The 21,326-nt window shown below is 44.8% G+C and overlaps 1 protein-coding gene across 5 annotated transcripts in view; it reads right to left on the bottom strand.

Moving 5' to 3' along the window:
- The window catches only part of LOC132218478 (UDP-glucuronosyltransferase 2A1-like), a 60,900-nt gene extending 42,159 nt beyond the window's left edge, over positions 1-18,741 (bottom strand). Inside the window, exon 1 of one of the 5 annotated variants that reach the window (XM_059669747.1) lies at positions 18,662-18,741. In XM_059669747.1, the coding sequence (XP_059525730.1) occupies positions 18,662-18,685 (24 nt within the window). In that variant the 5' untranslated portion in view covers positions 18,686-18,741. Of the gene's footprint in view, positions 1-11,133; positions 11,150-14,421; positions 14,513-17,707; positions 17,873-18,661 lie in introns of those variants that run through there. The other 4 variants (XM_059669758.1, XM_059669738.1, XM_059669751.1 and 1 more) reach the window with 4 other exon arrangements.
- Between the last annotated feature and the right edge of the window lie 2,585 nt (positions 18,742-21,326).

Here is a 21,326-nt window from a genome sequence, read left to right as displayed (position 1 = left end):
TCCTGTCAGCCCAGCCTGGGGGAGGCTGAAGTTCCCACTCCTTTTCATTTCTACAGCCCCTGGTGCTCCAGAGCGCGGGGAGCACCAGCAGTTCTGGGAATTGTAGTTCTGGTGGCAGCCCCTGGAATGGAAGTGGAAGCCCAGAGCACGGGGAGCATCAGGAATGCTGGGAATCTGGTTCTGGTGTCAATTGCATTGCGTGATCTCCTAGACACTAGAGAAAGTGAGCCTGGAGCAAGTTACTGTTACGGGTGGGGGATGGAGGGAAAGCAAAGGTGAGAGACATAAGTAAAGTCAGAGTGTTGAGGAAAAATTAAAAGGAAGATAACCTGCAACTTCTAGGAAATCTTCACCAATGGAGCAAAGAAAACAAAAAGACCTCTACTATTCTGTGAGCACAAAACCAAACTCTGTTGGGGTCTCAGACAATTCGCTCATATGATTGCAATGACAGACAGAAACTCCCGGATTGGAGAGGGTGCAGGTCGGGCTGAAGGACTTACCCTTCAGTGCACAAATTTCATGAATCATGCCCCTAGTACAGCCGTGGGCAAACTACGGCCCGCTGGCCGGATCCGGCCCGTTTGAAATGAATAAAACTAAAAAAAAAAAAAAGACTGTACCCTTTTATGTAATGATGTTTACTTTGAATTTATATTAGTTCACACAAACACTCCATCCATGCTTTTGTTCCGGCCCTCCAGTCCAGTTTAAGAACCCACTGTGGCCCTCGAGTCAAAAAGTTTGCCCACCCCTGCCCTAGTAAGTATAATATTTATTACTACTTTATCTTAATAAATCACTGAGAAAAATGGCATATAAGTAAATAAACTGTGTATGAGTCCATATGCCTGAGATGATGGGTAATGCTACTGGTAAATAAGAGCTCTTAGGAGAAACTTGCTAAGTCAAGCATGCTTCTGTGGGAAGTGCTGCTCAAAAAGCCAGCTAGCCTGTGTGAATAACAACAACTTTCCATTTAGACTCAGCCTTTCATAGTTGCTAACATTTGTTAACTGCTCACTACCTATCAGACATTGTGCAACGTGTTGTACATATGTTAATGTCATTTACTTTGCACTTAAAAAAAGATCCAATAAGTACAAACAATAATTATTTCCACATCAAAGAAGAAAACATTGGTCAGAAAAGCTGAGTAACTTGGTAAGTTCATAGAACAAAATAAGAAATGAACTGATGGTAGCTGCCTTAAGGCTCTTTGGCTCCAAAGTCTATTGTGTTGAGAAAATTGATACAAATGTAGCCATTTCAAAAACAGAGCCCACCATCCCTTGCACATCTTGTTCCTTGTACATTTCAAATGATTGAACTGAGCAAATAACCTTTGGACTTGAGTCAAACCAACATTGTCTTAAAAAGAATTGTTTGTAAAGTTAATAGGAAAGCAGACTTCCTCACCACAAGCACTGATGATTTTGACATTTTTAATCAGCAACCAGCCATGTATAGTTAGAAAGTAATTTAGCTTGTTAGCATAAATATAAATTCCTCTATTCTATCTATGTAATTATTTCCCTTCCCTTCCTCATAAAAACCCCTTTCCTTCACCCCCATAACTGGGGTACAATTTGGGTTCCTTCCTGAATTTATCCCCATGGATTTCAGTTTGTTTTGACCTCAAATAAATGCTTGTTGTCTCACTTTGGCCTTTATTTTTCAAGTTGTCAGCATTCACGACTGGGACAGAGTGCCCCATTAGAGTGTATCATGTCACGTTATCAACTACAAGGCAAATCTTTGTTTGAGGTATGTATTTGATACTCATCTGAGTTCCTTTCTATCTGCTAGATGGGATGCTGCCCGAATCATGAATTGTTGAATAAAGCCAGTAAGACCTATAAAATGTACACAGTTGAAGTTTGTTTTTTAACAGAAGTATCTGGACAGGAGTGATAAGCAGTGTGTACAAAGGAAACTTTGTACAGTGTGTTACACAAACAAACTTTTTGATTAAAAAAATATCTCAGTAATTGTGACTTTGAGAAAAACAACTTTGGAGAAAAAGCCACTTTGCTTTTCTCAGTTACTGCTTAGTCATTTTATAGTATGACTAGATGCCCGGTGCATGAAATTAGTACACTGGGGGGTGTCCCTCAGCTTGACCTGTGCCCTATCTCGCAGTCCAGGAGCCCTCGGGGGATGTCCGACTGATGGCTTAGGCCTGCTCCCCAGAGGGGAGCCATCCACCCTGCCCAACAGTCACCAATATCCTGACCTCTGAGCACTGGCCCTTACATTATCCTAATTTCAATCCTATTTTTCTGATAGACTTAGGCAGTTCAAACCCATCCCTGGTAATACAGGGCCAAGCCATCAGTCAGACATCCTTAGCACTGCCACGGATGCAGGAGAGGCTCCCACCACCACCTCTGCACATACCAGCTGTGGGTCCGTCTTCTGGTTGAACAGCCCTCCCCCAGGGGAGCACACAGACCACCAGGGGGCAGCTCCTGCATTGAGCATCTGACCCTTGGTGGTCAGTGTGCATCATAATGACTGGTCATTTGGCCGTCGGGCCGAACCTGGCTCTCTGACATCCCCCAAGGTGTCATAGATTGTGAGAGGGCACAGGCCAGGCTGAGAGACCCCACCGGTGCACAATCAGGGCTGGTGAGGTATGTGGGAGGTTGGCCAACCAGGATTGACTGCAGGAGGGCTCCAGGGCGTGTCTGGCCCTTCTTGCTCAGTCCTGATCAGTTGGACCCCAGCACCAAGTTAACCTACTGGTCAGAGCATCTGCCCCCTGGTGGTCAGTGCACTTCATAGTGACTGGTCAACCAGTCGACTGTCTGATCCCTGGTGGTCAGTGCATGTCATAGCGAGTGGTTGAGCTTTGCATATCATTAGCATATTATGCTTTGATCGGTTGAGCGGACCACCAGATGACCGGACCCTTAGCATATTAGGCTTTTATTATAAAGGAGTAAATGCCCAATGCACAAAAATGTGTGCACTCGAGTGAGGGGGTTCCCTCAGCCCGGCCTGTGCAATCTCGCAGTCAGGGACCCCTAGGGGGATGACCGCCTGCTGGCTTAGGCCTGCTCCCCAGGGATTGGGTCTAACCTGGCAGTCAGACATCCCTCTGGCAGCCTGGGAGCCCTTGGGGGATGTCCACTTTCTAATGGGGAGCAGGCCTAAGCTGCAGTCGAACATCCTTAGCACTGCTGAGGAGGTGGGAGAGGCTCCCGCCACCACCACTGTGCTGGCAGCCATCAGCCTGGTTTGTGGCTGAACAGAGCTCCCTGTGTGGGAGTGCACTGACCACCAGGGGGCAGCTCTTGCACTGAGCGTCTGCCCCCTGGTAGTCAGTGTGTCTAGTGACCAGTCATTCCCAGTTGTCTTGATGTTAGGGTCAATTTGCATATTACCCTTTTATAATGTAGGATAGAGGACTGGTGCATGGCTTGGGGCCAGCTGGTTTGCCCTGAGGATGTCTCAGATCACGGTGGGCGTCCTGCTAGAGTGCCTGGCCATCCTGGGTGAGGGGCTGATGGCTGTTTGCAGGCTGGCCACAGCCCCTTGAGGGTAGGAGTCCCCGCTGGGGTGCCTGGCCAGCCTGGGTGAGGGGTTGATGGCTGTTTGCAGGCTGGCCAAGGCCCTCAGTGAGGATCCCCACCCCATGAGGGTGTGGACAGCCTGGGTGAGGTTCTGATGGCTGCAAACTGGTCAGGCCCCCCAGCGAGGACCCTCACCCCATGAGGGTATGACTAGCCTGGGTGAGGGGCTGATGGCTGTTTGCAGGCTGGCCAAGCCCCACAGCAGGGACCCTCATCCCATGAGGGTGTGGCCATCCTGGGTGAGGGGCTGATGGCTGTTTGCAGGCTGGCCACAGCCTCCAGGCACCCAACCTCCTAATGGAGGCTGGCTGGGTGCAGGTATCTGGGATTTATTTAGCTTCTATAGTTGAAACTTTATTGCCTTTTGTGGAGGCCACAGTCAGCCAGGCGGGAAGCTTGGCTTCCTCCATCCCCGGGGTAACCAAGCCTCCTGCTTTTTATAGCTCCATGGCTGCCGGCAGCCATCCTGGTTGGGTTAATTTGCATATAGTCGCTCTGATTGGCTGGTGGGCATGGCTTGGGCATAGTGAAGGTATGGCCAATTAGCATCTTTGTCTTTTATTAGTGTAGATAATCCTACTTACACCTAGAGTATAGACATTTAGATAAGGAGTTGAACTTAGGATACCAACCATAAGTTCCACTTTTTTTTTTCACAGGGTGCCTTTAAAAATGATCAGTTAGAGCTAAGCCTGGGGAAAATTAGTGACCTCCACCCTAACCATCTTATAAGTGGTAGGTGCTTCTTACCCTGTCCTCTATCTCCTGCTGGTTTGTAACCTAGGACTGAGGACTGTCCTTCCCCTAGCTTAAGTGTTCAGCTTTACTTCTGGGATCTGTAAGTAATACATCTTGTGAGTCTATTTCCATTGTGTGGAAATTTCTATTGAAACTGCACCTTCAATTAAAACAACTCCTAGGATTTTACTTCCCATGCACACACTCATCCCCCTGTGCCTCCTCATTCAGCAGGTCATCATCTTCATATTTAATTTAATACATCAACTCTGGCTTCACAACATAATTGGTGGCCAGGAGGGTGGGATTGTGGGCACAGATTGTACCCTTATACAATGCCTTTGACCTGCATGTGGCTCACTATCTGAGAAGGAACCATTGCTTTCTGGTGATCTGTGGCATTGCATTACACTCTGCTTATTGCTGCTTCCAGTGTTGCCTTGAATATCCACCCTAATATCTGGGTGCTGTTAAAGGTCAGACTCCCCTGCACCCAAAATGCCACCAGGTATGGATATTATCCAGGCAATTCAAGCCCTCTACAGTATCTTAAATGGGAGCAGTGTCATGATTGCTTAAAAGCCATCCACCCTGCCCAACAGTCACCAATATCCTGACCTATGAGCACTGACCCTTACATTATCCTAATTTCAATCCTATTTGTCTGATAGACTTAGGCAGTTCAAACCAATCGAAGGTAATATAGGGCCAAGCATTAAATTTTCAGGAGCACAGAATTAAATTTGTTTTAAACCAAAGCTTCACATGTGTCTCCAACCTTTACTATTATGGATGGAGACCTCCTATGTCTTGGAGGAAATAATCGCCCAATTATTTGAAAGGTGCACCCCTGAGGACCCCAAAATTTACTGAGACTTTTGGGATACCAGTAAATGCTGTCAAAATGCAAGCAAACCTAATGAGAGTGTCCCAAATCTATGTGATCCCATTAGACCGCTTGGACCCTCAGTGCCCTCCTGGGATGGCTCCTACCACCTGCAGCAACACTGGAGATGGCAGTGCCCCAGCCCGTGACATCAGGGGACAACCTCATCCTACATGCTGCCTCCAAAACCTTCTTTGACAGAGATGTCACCAAGGAAAACTCAGTGGCTAATGATGGTGAGCTCTGCCCAGAACCTGGGTGTCAAACTGAACATTTGTCTAAATTCTCTGCTGATGACCCTGTGAGTGGCATTTTGTAGAGTTAACTATGTGTTTCCCCCAGAGCCCCCTTGCCTACTATAATGCGTTCTGCTCGAGTATGAGGTTAACTGCCAAGCTGCTTTCTGCTTCACACTTGAGCTCCGGAAAGCCAAGGTATGTGTCAAGTATCACAATTTTAAGGGGCCCCCAAATACTTCACTTAGTTGCTTGCCTTCATCACACCCATTGGATTGGACCACATTCTGCATCCTCCTGGGAGTTAGTGAATTTAAGTTTAAACCCTTCCCTGACTGTGGATGCTGCTACCACAAAGCCCTCCACCTATAACTCTCCAGGACCTACACCACCTCACAGCACCCTTCCCCACAGTCACTGCTCAGGGCTCCACAATCTTTGCTTCTGTTTAAGACTTCAATAGGTGTTTTGTTTGTTTGTTTTTAAATTGATTTCATAGAGGAAGGGGGAGGGAGAGAGAGATGGAAAAACCGATGATGGGAGAGAATCATTGATCACCTGCCTCCTACACACCCAACACTGGGGATTAAGCCCACAACCTGTGCCCTGACCAGTAATTAAACCTGTGACCTCCTGGTTCAACCACTAAACAACACTAGCCGGATGAGACTCCAATAGTCTTAATATGTTTATACAATGAGCAGAAACCAGAGCTTATTTTGGGGTGCCTATTTAATTGCTGGGATCAATAAAAGCTGTTTCCCAAGTTAGTGGCCTACCCAGCTGATTTACTGACCCTGTCCCCATTTGCCCAATAGAAAGCACCCATGTTACCCTGTAATTTGCCTTATGTTCTCTATGGTATTCAATAGTTCCCATGCAGGACACTTGTCTTATAGTAAGTGGCACCTGGCAGGAGCCTTCAGATGCCCTTCAGTGCCGGGAGCCGGTCCATCCTTGCTGTTTCAAGGGACCTGGCATATATGGCATACGGTTCTTAATATGTTTGCTCACCTTCTTGGCGCTGTGTTTTAACCAAGGTCACCTCTCCAAGAAAGGTTGAATCCCCAGGTAGGGATTTTCCCCTGAAGTTAGGGAGGGAATAAAACCCCTCAACTAAGTGCCAGGCGGGTAATTAATCCCTTTAACTACGAACAATCATGCTTAAACTACATAATCTTTTCTCCCTGGAATGGAGATAAGAAACGCCCTAACCTTTGTAATAGAGATTGATAGGATTGAATCAACTGGTATAAATACAGTTGTAACAAGACAGAAACACTCAGAACTCAGGAGACAGAATTCAGAAGACAGAACCTACACGGAGCCTAGAGACAGAAGAACTTCGCTGGCGAGAGCATGCCAGAGGATCCTGGACCGGGACTGGCCTCGGAGCCTAGAGACAGAGCCTAGCGGGAGAACATGGCAAGGGATCCTGGACTGAACCTGACTACAGAGATTGGCAGGAGAACCTGACTGGAACCTGGACACTGAACCTGACTGGAGAGCCTAAGCAGAACCTCTCTGGAGATCCAGACCAGAACTTGGCTGGAGATCCGGGCTAGAGATCCTGGCTAGGCTGCTGATCAACTGAACGCTGTCTCCGTGTTATTCCTTCTTCGCCGACTCCGTCCACACCTTTGGGGACCCCTGGACCTGCTGGGGTTGGACCCCGGCATATGGCGCCCGAACAGGGTTCCCATAGGTAAGCCCCCCCCCCCCATTGAGAACCCCACACTCGGGACGGATAGGACTCCACCATAGGAAAAAGGTGGATAGTCTTCGCCGACTCCGTCCACACCTTTGGGAATCCCTGGAACAGGATTCCCTTAGGTAAGCCCCCCCCCCTTGAAAACCCCCACACTCGGGACGGATAGGACTCCACCAGGGTGCTACAGACCCCCCTATAGAGGATAAATAGGGTAAGAAGGTGGATAATACAGAACTTAGATTGAGAAGATGTGCCATACTGAGTCCAAAGAAAGAAGACTCTGTATTGATCTTTAGATTAAGAAGATGTGCCATACTGAGTCTAAAGAAAAAAGACTCTGTATTGATCTTTTAACATATATGCTTGCTAGCAGAGGAATTAAGGTTACTCCCAGTCAGACAGAACGTTTTATACAAGAAATATGTCCATGCTTTTCTGAGGAAGGAAAGGTAAATGTAATGGCATGGGAGAAGGTAGGCCCAAGGAGCCTTATCCTTAACCCCACTGCAGCCTTTCTACCCTGGGAAAGTGCAGGATTGGCAAGCTCTCCCTGGGATGATAGATCAGGACTCAGGTAATAGCGGAAAGCGCCAATCCTACTCTTAAAATGGATATAAGAGAGCATTTCAGGTTTTTCTTTTTAATGCTTGCTTTTAAAAAATAAAAAAGGGGGAATTTGCCGGGAGCCGGTCCATCCTTGCTGTTTCAAGGGACCTGGCATATATGGCATACGGTTCTTAATATGTTTGCTCACCTTCTTGGCGCTGTGTTTTAACCAAGGTCACCTCTCCAAGAAAGGTTGAATCCCCAGGTAGGGATTTTCCCCTGAAGTTAGGGAGGGAATAAAACCCCTCAACTAAGTGCCAGGCGGGTAATTAATCCCTTTAACTACGAACAATCATGCTTAAACTACATAATCTTTTCTCCCTGGAATGGAGATAAGAAACGCCCTAACCTTTGTAATAGAGATTGATAGGATTGAATCAACTGGTATAAATACAGTTGTAACAAGACAGAAACACTCAGAACTCAGGAGACAGAATTCAGAAGACAGAACCTACACGGAGCCTAGAGACAGAAGAACTTCGCTGGCGAGAGCATGCCAGAGGATCCTGGACCGGGACTGGCCTCGGAGCCTAGAGACAGAGCCTAGCGGGAGAACATGGCAAGGGATCCTGGACTGAACCTGACTACAGAGATTGGCAGGAGAACCTGACTGGAACCTGGACACTGAACCTGACTGGAGAGCCTAAGCAGAACCTCTCTGGAGATCCAGACCAGAACTTGGCTGGAGATCCGGGCTAGAGATCCTGGCTAGGCTGCTGATCAACTGAACGCTGTCTCCGTGTTATTCCTTCTTCGCCGACTCCGTCCACACCTTTGGGGACCCCTGGACCTGCTGGGGTTGGACCCCGGCACTTCAGAATCCTCCATATCTACCCAGGCACCAACAGTACATGAATATGACCTATACCTTGTCCAAAAAAGCACAGTCCCTGTGATTTTGGGCCCTGTGGCCCAGCCATCTGGAGAGAAGCCTAATTTATTCTGGCTTCCCTGAGCACACAGTTGATGTCCATCCTAAGCCCAGTGCCTCGGGGCCACACACATACCTGGCTCTCCAAATGTGCACTTCTAACCTCAACCAATGCCTTTTACTCTGTGCTGGCCCCTTGGGAAATATTGTCTGTCCAAACTAAGTACTTTAGTCTCCCTGGGACTACCCTTACAAATCACTGAGCAGGACACCCAATTGTCTCCCTTTCTCCCCTCTCAAGTCAAAATTATGCAGTATCCATCCCCATTATCTTGGGACTAGAGTAGTTGCCAACACACTTGGGATGCAGCCAAAATCATTAAGGCAAACATCAACCTGTTAGCCATCCTGGCTGAACACCTTGGTCTGTTACATAAGAGCGTTAATGCAGCAACAACATGATTCTTTAGTATGAATACTTCGGGATAACTGTTTAGATTTAGATTACCTATTCGATAAAACTAAAAGTGTATGTGCTTATAAAGGGTACCACCTATTACATGAATACTAAAAATTCTGACAAATGTATACACATATACAAAAGTTGGCCCCATAAGTACAAGTGTTACATAATCTCACCCATGTTTTAAATTAAATACCTACCTTACCATTACCCAAGGGCTTTGATTTAATTGATTGGCCGGACCCTAACAAAAGGGATGTGGCTGAGGTCTACGAACAGGTTTTTCAAACCCTCATTTGCCTATGGATATTGGTGACTGTCATTTTTGCTTTTTTCAAATATTGCATTTGTTGGGTGACCAAAACCCTGCCCAGGCTTTAATATCCCCACTGTCCAGACTGTGAGTTTCCCTGAAGATTAGTGGCTAGGCATCATGGAGTCAATTGCCACGAGAGTCAACTTTTGAGAAAGAACAACTTTCTTTTTCTGCTTAGGCATTTCACAGTCTGAACCCAACTCACCTCCAGAATCTGGACATTTAGATAAGTGCTCACCATGAATTCCATTTTACTTTTCCCGGGGCACCTTCTAAAATAACCGCTTAGAGTTAAGCCTGGGAAAAGTTAGGGATGTCCACCCCAGCCACCTTATAACTCATAGGTGCTTGCTAGCCTGCTTCTGTCTCCTGCTGGCGTGTGATCTGGATGGAGGACTACCTTCCCCTGGCTCAACTGTGACCTCCACTTCTGGGATCTATAAGTAATAAATCCTATGGCTCTATTTCCATTGTGTGAGAGTATTAAACATGCACCTTCGATCCAAATGACCCAGTGGGTTTCATCGCCCCAAAGTGGGAGTTTGGACGCTGAAGGTGCTACCTGCCACCCCTGTGTCTTGTGTCTCCTCATGCAGCAGGGAGGGCAGGATTGCACATTCTTGATTCAGTGCACCAGCTCCAGCTTCCCAGCACAGTAATGTGACCAGTCTTAAGCGATTTCTCAAACTGCTCAGGTAAATTTTAGATTTGTGCTCCTAAATTTAACTTAAAATAAAGAAATTATAAAATTAAATGAAGAGATTGTTGACCATAAAGTTTTAAAAAGGTTGTAAACAAAAGACTTTTCCAAAATGAAGGCCCAAACTTGTGATGTTAATTATTTTGAGCTTAACATCACTGAAAGACTAATTTCTTTCTGGAAATTTTTGAGACGGTACACCTAAAACTATGATACATATATTTGTGAAATCAGGTGTGTTCAAAGAAAAATGAATATATTTGAAAAGAAGCTAGTGTATACAAATGTTTTTTATCATAGATGGTAGTAAAAGATGTGCTGTAATTAACTGTACAAAAAGGCAGCAAGTTTAGTACTTATTAATACCACAACAGGTTATTGAGGCTACAACAATATTTTTTTGAGAAACTTTAAATTTCCTATTTTTAATAAATACATTTGATTATGCATAAAACTCATTTATATATAAAACATATACATTTAAAATATATAAAGTTGAAATATGTAAATATAAATAATCCATTGCACAATATTAAAGAAAGAAAATACCCAGAAAGGACGACATCTTGCTTCCTGTGCTTGTGCTGTTTTGAAGACCACTGTGACTTGTAAGAATCATTTTTGCCTTCACCGTACATTAGCATACGTCTCATTTCCTATGTTATGTGTGCCTAATGAAGGAACAAATGACCTTTCCACTGGTAGGAAATGTAGGAAATAGATTAACTTTTAAAGGGTCCAATGAACTCACACTTAGAAAAACTCTCAATTTATTCCTCTATAATACACTTTCCTCAATATCTACTAGTATTCAGTCATTATGAAGTGTAACTCCTGGGAGGAAAAATCCCCCAAATTATTTCAAAATAGAAGTAAAAACTTTTCAAAGGGAAGTAATAAAACAACCCAAAAGTTAACCCACAACCTTGTAATGGTTGATATTGCTATTAGAAGAAAATATAAAATACATCCAAATGTTTATTACACAGTGCTTTTATATAGCTTATACACTGATTTAAATTTCTTACCTGAAGTTTACAGCTGGACCTATAAAAGCAATCATTTGCCATTAGGTACCTGAACTTAAATGATCCCTGGATGGGTAAGTGTGGTATGATGTGAAATATGATCTTAAGTAATCAGACTTGTTTACTCTTAGCATTTCTCCTGAATTGCATTGTTAAGCAAATTAAGCTTTGCTAAAGGTATCATTCAACTGCTTCCTGTTAAGTATTTGCATTGAATATTGCCTTTGCTATCATGGTCTCCACTGCTCCCATCAACCAAGAATGTCAGATGTATCTGAAATAAAGACTGGTAATGATTAATAATCTCAGTTTATTATTAAGAAGTATGTAAAATTAATATATCTCAAACTAATGCCACATAAAATTATTATTATTGATTATAAAAAGAAATTTTAAAAAATCAGGGTGTCTTTTTTTTCTGAGTTGTATAATGATGAGAGTTGATTATGTTCATTCAAATGTGGAAACCACAGGAGAGTTGAATTACTCTGAATAATGAAGAAATAACTCTGAAAAAATCTTTTTTTAAAAAAAATTAATGTATTTTAAAAGGTACTAATTTAGATAATTAAATATGTGTTTTAAAGTTTTATATTTTAGCATAAAGAACCAAGATGGCGGCATAGGTTAACGCCGGAGTTTGCTGCTTTGAACAACTACTTCAAAAGTGAAACTAAAAGACGGAACGGACATCACCCAGAACCACAGGAACGCTGGCTGAGTGGAAGTCCTACAACTAGGAGGAAAGAGAAACGCATACGGACACTCAGAGGAGGCGCGGTGCTGAGGTCAAGTTCTGAGGTGTGGAGTGCGAGGAGCGGGCTGGCGGCGGAGGACGAGGTTGGCGTTTTCAATCGGGAGGGAGTCGCAGACTCTGAGCTCCAGATACAGGCGAGTCTTTAAGGACCCAGACTCAAACAGGAGAAACGGGACTGTCTGGCTTCGGTCAGAGAGAGTGCAGCTTTCTCTCCGAGCTTTGCAGCAGGTGCTGGGACTCAGAGAGGCAGAGCCCCTGGGGACAGGACTGAGAGCCGCCATAACTGCTCTCTCCGGCCCACCCTGTTGATCCTGTGCAACCCGCCCCACCCAAGCCCTGCACAGAGGCATTTGCCGGATAGCCTCAGGCAAAGGCTAGATTAGCACCTCCCTAGAGGACAGAAGTTCTCTCACTGCTGACACAGCTGATTCTCATAGCCACTTGGCCTGGAGGTCAAACCCTCTCTGGTATTAGCTACAACAATCAAGGTTTAACTATAAGACTGCGAACAAAGACCACTAGGGGGTGCACCAAGGAAGCATAACAAAATTCGGAGACAAAGTAACAGGACAAAATTGTCAATGGAAGATATAGAGTTCAGAACCACACTTTTAAGGTCTCTCAAGAACTGTTTAGAAGCCGCCGATAAACTTAATGAAATCGACAAGAAAACTAATGAGACCCTCGATGTTATATTGGGGAACCAACTAGAAATTAAGCATACACGGACTGAAATAACGAATACTATACAGACTCCCGACAGCAGACCAGAGGAGCGCAAGAATCAAGTCAATGATTTGAAATGCGAGGAAGCAAAAAACACACAACCGGAAAAGCAAAATGAAAAAAGAATCCAAAAATGCGAGGATAGTGTAAGGAACCTCTGGGACAGCTTCAAGCGTACCAACATCAGAATTATAGGGGTGCCAGAAGATGAGAGAGAGCAAGATATTGAAAACCTATTTGAAGAAATAATGACAGAAAACTTCCCCCACCTGGTGAAAGAAATGGACTTACAGGTCCAAGAAGCGCAGAGAACCCCAAACAAAAGGAATCCAAAGAGGACCACACCAAGACACATCATAATTAAAATGCCAAGAGCAAAAGATAAAGAGAGAATCTTAAAAACAGCAAGAGAAAGAAACTCAGTTACCTACAAGGGAATACTCATACGACTGTCAGCTGATTTCTCAACAGAAACTTTGCAGGCCAGAAGGGAGTGGCAAGAAATATTCAAAGTGATGAATAGCAAGAACCTACAACCAAGATTACTTTATCCAGCAAAGCTATCATTCAGAATTGAAGGTCAGATAAAGAGCTTCACAGATAAGGAAAAGCTAAAGGAGTTCATCACCACCAAACCAGGATTATATGAAATGCTGAAAGGTATCCTTTAAGAAGAGGAAGAGGAAGAAAAAGGTAAAGATACAAATTATGAACAACAAATATGCATCTATCAACAAGTGAATCTAAGAATCAAGTGAATAAATAATCTGATGAACAGAATGAACTGGTGATTATAATAGAATCAGGGACATAGAAAGGGAATGGACTGACTATTCTTGGGGGGGAAAGGGGTGTGGGAGATGTGGGAAGAGACTGGACAAAAATCGTGCACCTATGGATGAGGACAGTGGGTGGGGAGTGAGGGCGGAGGGTGGGGCGGGAACTGGGAGGAGGGGAGTTATGGGGGGGAAAAAAGAGGAACAAATGTAATAATCTGAACAATAAAGATTTAATTAAAAAAAATAAAATAAAGTTTTATATTTTCATTATGCAACATCCCTGTGAATGATAACCTAATATATATAGAGCCAGGGTCCATAAAGTCCAAAAAGACAGAAGGCTCAACCAAAGGCCAGGTGGAGGGGTGGGTGGGGTGGAGCAAAGCGGGCGCAGCAAGGTCGTTAGCCTCTGCCCCAGGCAGTCTGCTGCCTCAGTGGTTGACTCCAGCAGGACCTAGGGCCCCAGGGGTGGGCAAACTTTTTGACTGGAGGGTTCTTAAACTGGACCGGAGGGCCGGAACAAAAGCATGGATGGAGTGTTTGTGTGAACTTGTATAAATTCAAAGTAAACATCATTACATAAAAGGGTACGGTCTTTTTTTTTTTTTTAGTTTTATTCATTTCAAACGGGCTGGATAGGGCCCCCTGGGCCGTAGTCTGCCCACTGCTGAAGGCCCTCCCCTCTGTGGACCAGGGGCCCTTTTCCTGATACCATGCTCCCAGGATCTCTCAGACCCGTTTGTGGAAGTCAGGAAACACTGTGTGTGGGGACTCCCAGGGCTGACAGCAAGGGTGGGCTTCTGTGGGGTCCCCCCTGCTATGTGATCCAGGGTCACTACATCCTAATGTTGACTCTGGCAGGACTTGGGCCATTCGTCTGGGTATCTGAGGTCCTGCTCCCTATACCAAAGCCCCTGAGTCTCTGAGACCCAGATGCAGAAATCGCCTGTTGTCGTCATCCCACCCTGGGTAGGATGATTCTGTTCTAGGGTTCAGGGTCCCTCCCTCCTCTCTTATGTTCCTCACCTTGAGCCCTGGAAGGTCCTGGGATCCTCCCTCTGTTGAGCCAAGGTCAGACTCCTCAGATCAAGGCCTCACTGTCCTGTGTCCTCTGCAGGAAGTCAGTGCACCTCACATCCAGTACTAAGCCCAGCAATCCCAAAGCCTGATGGCAGGGCCTGAGATGGATTCGTAGGGTCCTTTAGCCCTGCCCCTGATCCATACTTTGACAGGGCCTGGGCCTCCTGTCCTCAATCAACCAGAGTCTGCAACCCTCAAACCAAAGGTCTGACTACCCTAGTTCCCTGAGGAGGTGGGGCAGGGGGAGGTGAAGTTTTCAACATACAAACAGGAAGCCCAACTTCAGGAATTTAAATTTCTGCCTCATTCACCTTATACTGTTAAACCTCACATGTAGATACTATACCTACTATGATCACCCCCAAGTTTTTAAACAAAGATAAGATAACCAGTTGAGCAACTCTATTCATTAAAGACAGCCTAAAGGCAATGATTTCAACCTTGAAAACAGAAAGCTGGGGAGAGCCACAGGGACAGTGGAAAAAGGGGGGTGAAATGGAAAATTTCTCTGGTAGTAGCCAAGAAGTGAATGATTTTCAAGCTGCATAAGAGCAACCTGTACTAGGGAAGCAGGATGATTCACATCTCCACAGAGACAGTCACGTTACCTTGAAAAGATTTTAGGTAAATCTTATGAAAACTAGCTAATGGTGAAGGATGAGAAAGAATAATGAACCACTGAAATGGGTGACCTAGGGAAACGTTTGGAGGAAGCATCATCTCCCTACCATGTGACCCATCAGAATTGAACATGGGGTCAATAAGTTTGAGAAGGCTTCCGAGTGCTAAAGAAATGCCTCCTTTCTCTTACCAAAGCATCTCGGCCTCCTCACCCCTCCCCATGGAAGTGTCAGGATGGTGCTTTATGATGTCTAAGTTTCTCTCCCAGAGCTAGCATTAGCTGGAGGAGAGGATTTCTGATTAATTAAAGCCTAGGGGGTGTGGCCCCTTATTGTCCTAGAGAAAAGCATATGTTCAAGAGGCCTGTGTTAGGGCCCTGGGAAATTTTGACATGGTGAAGATGAATAGGAAACCACAAACTCTTAGCACAGTTATGTAACAACCAACCCCATTCACCAAAAGATGGTAAAAGAGGAAGAAGCCCTGTTAACCCAGGTCCAGTGTCCAGGATGCAAGGACCACACCCAAACTTCTCCTCCTCTTCTTTAGTGGCATATCCCCAAGACTCCCTGGTTTTGCCTGGCAGATTCCATCCTCACCCCATAATTTTTCTCATGAAGACTTTTTCCCCTTTCATCCCAGCCATTTCCTCACAAACCAATGTCCTTCTGCACTCACTCTGTTGTCCTTCCAGGTACTAAAGACATCCATGGGGGTGCAAAGATGTATTTAAGGGAGTTCAAGGAAAGGAGCCTTTCCAAAAATTCCTACCCCATCAAGAAAACCTACGAAAGCTATAAAGCCAACAATATGTGGCCATGATCACAGGCCAAATGAGGAACTGAATAAAAATGATCCAGAAAAAGACCAAGACAATGTAGAAAAATTCACCACCTTCAGTGATAACTTGGGCAGCCAGTAACTTCAGAACAAGGCCAAAGACCTCAGAACTACCTATGACATTTCTGAAGTCTGCCCCCCAAGAAATGCTGACAGTGTGGAAGCCAAATTTTACACCTACAGAGTACACCAATAGTGATGATTAAAATAAAATTAATTAGTGGTTCACTTACAGTGTTAGCATAATCTGCAGACAATTTTTATTAAACATCTATACTAATAAAAGGGTAATATGCTCTTTAGACCAGGAGACCTTTCGGGAGACCTTCTCAATGTCCTTCTGGACAAAGCCATGGTGACAGGGCTGAGGCAAAGACAGTTAAGGGTGATCAGGCCAGCAGGGGGGGCAGTTAGGGGAGATCAGGACGGGGGGGGGGGCAGTTGGGGGTGAACAGGCCAGCAGGGTGGTGGGTAGTTAAGGACAAGAAGGCTGGCAGGAAGGCAGTTTGGGGTGAGCAGGCTGGCAGACAGAGTGGTTAGGGGCGATCAGGCAAGCAAGCATGTGTGTGGTTAGGAGACAGCGGTCCCAGATTGCGAGAGGGATGTCCAACTGCCGGTTTAGACCCGATCCCTAAAGAATCTCCCTGCAGAATCGGGCCTAAACCGGCAGTAAGACATCACCCGAGGGGGGTCCCAGATTGGAGAGGGTGCAGGATGGCCTGAGGGGCACCCTTGCCCCTATGCACAAATTTCATGTATTGGGTCACCAGTTATCATTGTTTCTTTGTCCAACCATTTTATTTTTTAATATATTTTATTGATTTTTTACAGAGAGGAAGGGAGAGGGCTAGAGAGTTAGAAACATCGATGAGAGAGAAACATCGATCAGCTGCCTCCTGACACCATCTACTGGGGATGTGCCCTCAACCAAGGTACATGCCCTTGACTGGAATTGAATCCGGGACCCTTCAGTTCACGGGCCGACACTCTATCCACTGAGCCAAACCAGCTAGGGCTATCCAACCATTTTAAAGGAGGAAAAAAGAAATAAAGTTAGTATATCTTTTGCCATAGAATCCCCAAACTGTCATTAGTACTGGAGTAGAACATGAACATTTATTATATTAACTGGCAAACAAATGTGACAATAATTTCATACAGATTTTAAGTGGTAGCTGAGAATCTTGAGGGACATCTCAGCAGCAGAGGTCCCCCGTAAGTAGTGTGGGGCCTCAACCCCGTTCTGGGCTCACAAGTCTGAAGCACTAGAGCCAGAAAGAGGAGCATTCATAACATCTGGCTGTGAAAATCAGTGGAGATTCTGCTCGTCACAGAGGAACAGGAGTCTGCTAGAAACCCAGGTGCCCTCTATAAGGGCCAACACACAAAATCTGCTTTGCACTCACTTTCCCTGAACTCCATCAGAGGGAACGTGCCTCAGAGTGGACTAAGATTGTGCAAAGAGAGACTGGGTTGTGTGGCTCTGGTGACAGAGCTGAAGGGACAGTTGCCAGGGTCCCTGCGCTGAGTCCCTCTGACACACTGCCCACAGCACCATCTTTTCTGTGTCAAGACTCCGCTACATATTGCATCTGCCTGGAGGAACTCCAGACTCCCTGTTGCTCTGCCTAGTCACAATCATGCACTGTGGGGGAGTCTGCTGCCTGAGCCCATAGTATAGACTTTTTGAAAGGCTCTTGAGGGTGAACGCAGAGGGTATCAAAGACTGAGTTGAATGGTTCTAGGGTGGGACCATTTCCCCACCACTTACCTGCCAGAGCAGCAGCAATCCAGTCTGTATACCACAGCAGCATTGTCTCATCATAAGGTAAACACTAGCTTCACTCTCCTGACTCCCAGTGGCCCCTCCCTGCTAGGCTTGCACTCAGAAATATTGTTAGCTGGCTCTGGCCAGCCTGAGCCCACAGTGCAAAATTGTTTGGAAGACTCTTGAGCAGATATGTGCAAACTCTGGGAAAGGCAAAGTTGTGTGGCTCGTGGGTGAGGGTCATATTTCCCTCGCATGTCCAAAAACACCCCATTTCTGTGCAAAGCCCAGCCTTCACATGGCTAAATTTTGGTCTGTTTGGGACTAATAAACATTGCTGGCGTCACCCTGAGGACTTTATGACACTCAATCCTATCACAAAGCTGTGTGGGCACCCAACTGGTGGCAGCTGGCCTTGGTGTGCCCTTAGACTATTGCTGAGTGTCCTCAGATGTAGGACTGGCAGGGAGTTTGAACCCATATCAGTCTGATGAACACAATTCACCCCTACATGATAACTCATTGAAAACCTGTTCTCACTTATCTTGTCTACTACCACCAGAGGCTCTTCCAATGATGGAGCCTGTCAGCTAGCACATAGGGGCGGATTTTGGGTGCCTTGGGCCTTTTGTTGACCTGCCCCCTGCTCAGTGCTGGTGGAAATTGGCCTCGGAGTGTAACTTGGCCACTGCTGCGCATACCCATGCCCAGCAGAGGCACCCACAAACTGTGGACCACTTAGTATCTCCAGACAGGTGGCCCAGGGACAGACACGGGCAATGCCTGACATTGAATGCACTGGAGTTCCTTTCCAATGGCCCCAGAATCAACGCAAGACCACATCAGAGCATGACCCAAATAGATCTATGTGCTGCACATACAAAAGTAGATCTCAGCAGTCACTAGAATCTGCTGGAATGAATTCTGATTTCTGGGATTAGCATCTGCACAACTCACAGTGTGGTTACAATTGATTCTCATAGTCAGCTAGTCAGCTAGTCAGAGAGGCAACCTCATCCATGGATAGGCCAGCAGAAATCAAGATAAATCTACAACAGAGTCAAGATAAATATATTCACATAACCCACACAAGGGACATTCCAGGGGACTGTGCCACTGAGGCCCACAGACACCTACTACATAAAGACAACATACCAAGACTGGAGACACAGCATATCTACCTAATACACAGAAGCAAATATAGAGAAGCAGCCAAAAATAGGAAGACAAAGAAATATTCTCCAAATAAAAGAACAGTATAAAGTGCCCCAAAATAAACAAAATAAATGTAGGCAAGCAAGCTACCAAATATAGAGTTCAAAAATTGTTATAAGGATGTTCAAGGAAATTAAAAGAAGGATGGATGAAATCCATGAGAATTTAAACAAAGAGAAAGTAAATATAAAAAGCACATAAAATCCATAAAAGAGAACCAGTCAGAGGTGAAGAATACAATGTCTAAAATGAAGAACACACTAGAAGGAATCAACAGCAAGCTAGATGAAACATAGGATCCAATTAGTGATTTTGAAGACAAGGTAGCAGAAAACACCCAATCTGAAGGACAAAAAGAAAAAATAACTTTTAAAAAATCAGGATAGTCTAGGGATATTCGGGACAACATGAAACATAACAACAGGCACATCGTAGGAGTGACAGAATGAGAAAAGAGAGCAAGAGATGGAGAACCTATTTGAAAAAAATAATGACTGAAAACTTTACAAACCTGGTGAAGGAAAAGAACACAAAAATCCAAGAAGAGCAAAGAGTTCCAAACAAGAATCCAAAGAGCCCGCATCAAGATATATCTAGATCTGCGGGAAGTCACCACTTTCCCAACACTGTCATAAGAGTGCACCAAGGAACGCGGAAGGCTGAAGGACCTTGGGCGTTAGCAGGCTGATGCTCAGCACTGATTCTTCCGTATTGAGATATGGTTGCTCGAAGCAATTTCCTGACCTAATAGTCTCAAAGTAAATGTTTACTGAACCTCACGGATCTTTACTGATCTTTATTGACCTTAGAAACGGTCTGTCTACTACCTGTTTGCCATGCTTTACTGAGGACAAGATGTTTATCTAAAACTGAATAAAAATCAGGTAAGGCCAGGTTTCAGTGTGCCTCACCAAGAGAGAGGTCTCCACCTGGCCCCCATGCCTTCTAAATTCATATTTATTGTATAGTATTTTTATTTGTGTGTCGGCCCTCCTTCAGATCCTGAATGCCCACTGCAAAGAATTAAAATTCCAAAGGTAAAGACAAAGAAACTATCTTAAAAGCAGCAAAGAAAGATAGCTACTACCTGCAAGGGACTTCCTTTATCACTAAATAACAATGGTATTATTTTGTATTTTTCAATCTTTAGATAATTATTGTTAATTTTATTATATGCGTGCAAGTATGTATACATATATTTAATATTTAGAACAAACAAAATGCTTAATCTGTGCTTAAATCTTACCATTAATTTAATACAACATTAAAAAACTCATAAAATTGAAAAACATAGTAGAAAAAAGAAATAAAATATATTGATAGCATGTAAGTCATGAGAGGTAAATGGAGTTAAAGTGCCATAGAATATTATACTGAGTAGGAGAAAAGTGAAAATACCGATTAATTTTATTCATTGATAAGTAAAATAAGAAAGGTAAGTTAAGAAAATATACAAATAAATTACCAAAATTGAAGGAAGAGTAAATCATTTGAATGCCAAAAAAACAAATGGGTTCCTAATAAATAAATATCCATGTCTAGAACAGATGGGTTTCTGAACACATTTTACCAAATATCCAAGAATAAGTCACTTTAGATGTTCTCCTATGGAGCTAAGTAATCATGACCCCAAAATATGATTTGGAAAGTACAATAAAGGAATCACAGGAAAATCACATTGATATCTAAAAGGCAAATAATAAATATTAGACAACCTTTTCAATTATCCTATCTAATAACAGAGAAACATGGTAATTAGCCGCTACCCTTCCCATTGACTAATCAGGGCGATATGCAAATTAACTGCCAGCCAAGATGACGGCCGGCAGCCAGGCAGCTTGAAGCGAACATGAGGCTTGCTTGCTTCAGTGACGGAGGACTCCAACTTTCCCCGCCTGCCGCTGCCGGCCTCTGAGCTTGCAGTTTGAAACATTGTTACAAATATAGAAGCTAAACAAAACCCCAGAAACCTGCTTTCAGCCAGCCGGGATCTCAAAGCTGCAGTTGAAACAGTGTTTCGATTATAGAACCCAAACAAACCAGATACCTGCTTTTAGCAGTGGAGGCCTAAGAGCTGGAACCAAGCCTCAGAGCTAAAGCTAGCCCAGAATAAAAAGAAAAAAGAAAAGAAAAAAAGGAGCGGTTGGGAGCTTCAGTCACCCATCAGCCTGAAAACAGCCATCATCCCCTCATCCAGGCTGGCCAGGCACCCCAGTGGGGACCCCCACCCTGATCCAGGACACCCTTCAGGGCAAACCAGCCGGCACCCACCCGTGCACCAGGCCTCTATCCTATATAGTAAACGGGTAATATGCCTCCCAGCACCAGAATCAGCGTGACAGGGGGCAGCGCCCAAACCTCCTGATCGCCCTGCGGCTCTGTGTGTGACAGGGGGCGGGGCCACAAC

The sequence above is a fragment of the Myotis daubentonii genome, chromosome 1 (assembly GCF_963259705.1).
Source record: "Myotis daubentonii chromosome 1, mMyoDau2.1, whole genome shotgun sequence".
Taxonomy (NCBI): domain Eukaryota; kingdom Metazoa; phylum Chordata; class Mammalia; order Chiroptera; family Vespertilionidae; genus Myotis; species Myotis daubentonii.
This window is presented reverse-complemented; position numbering and strand designations above follow the sequence as displayed.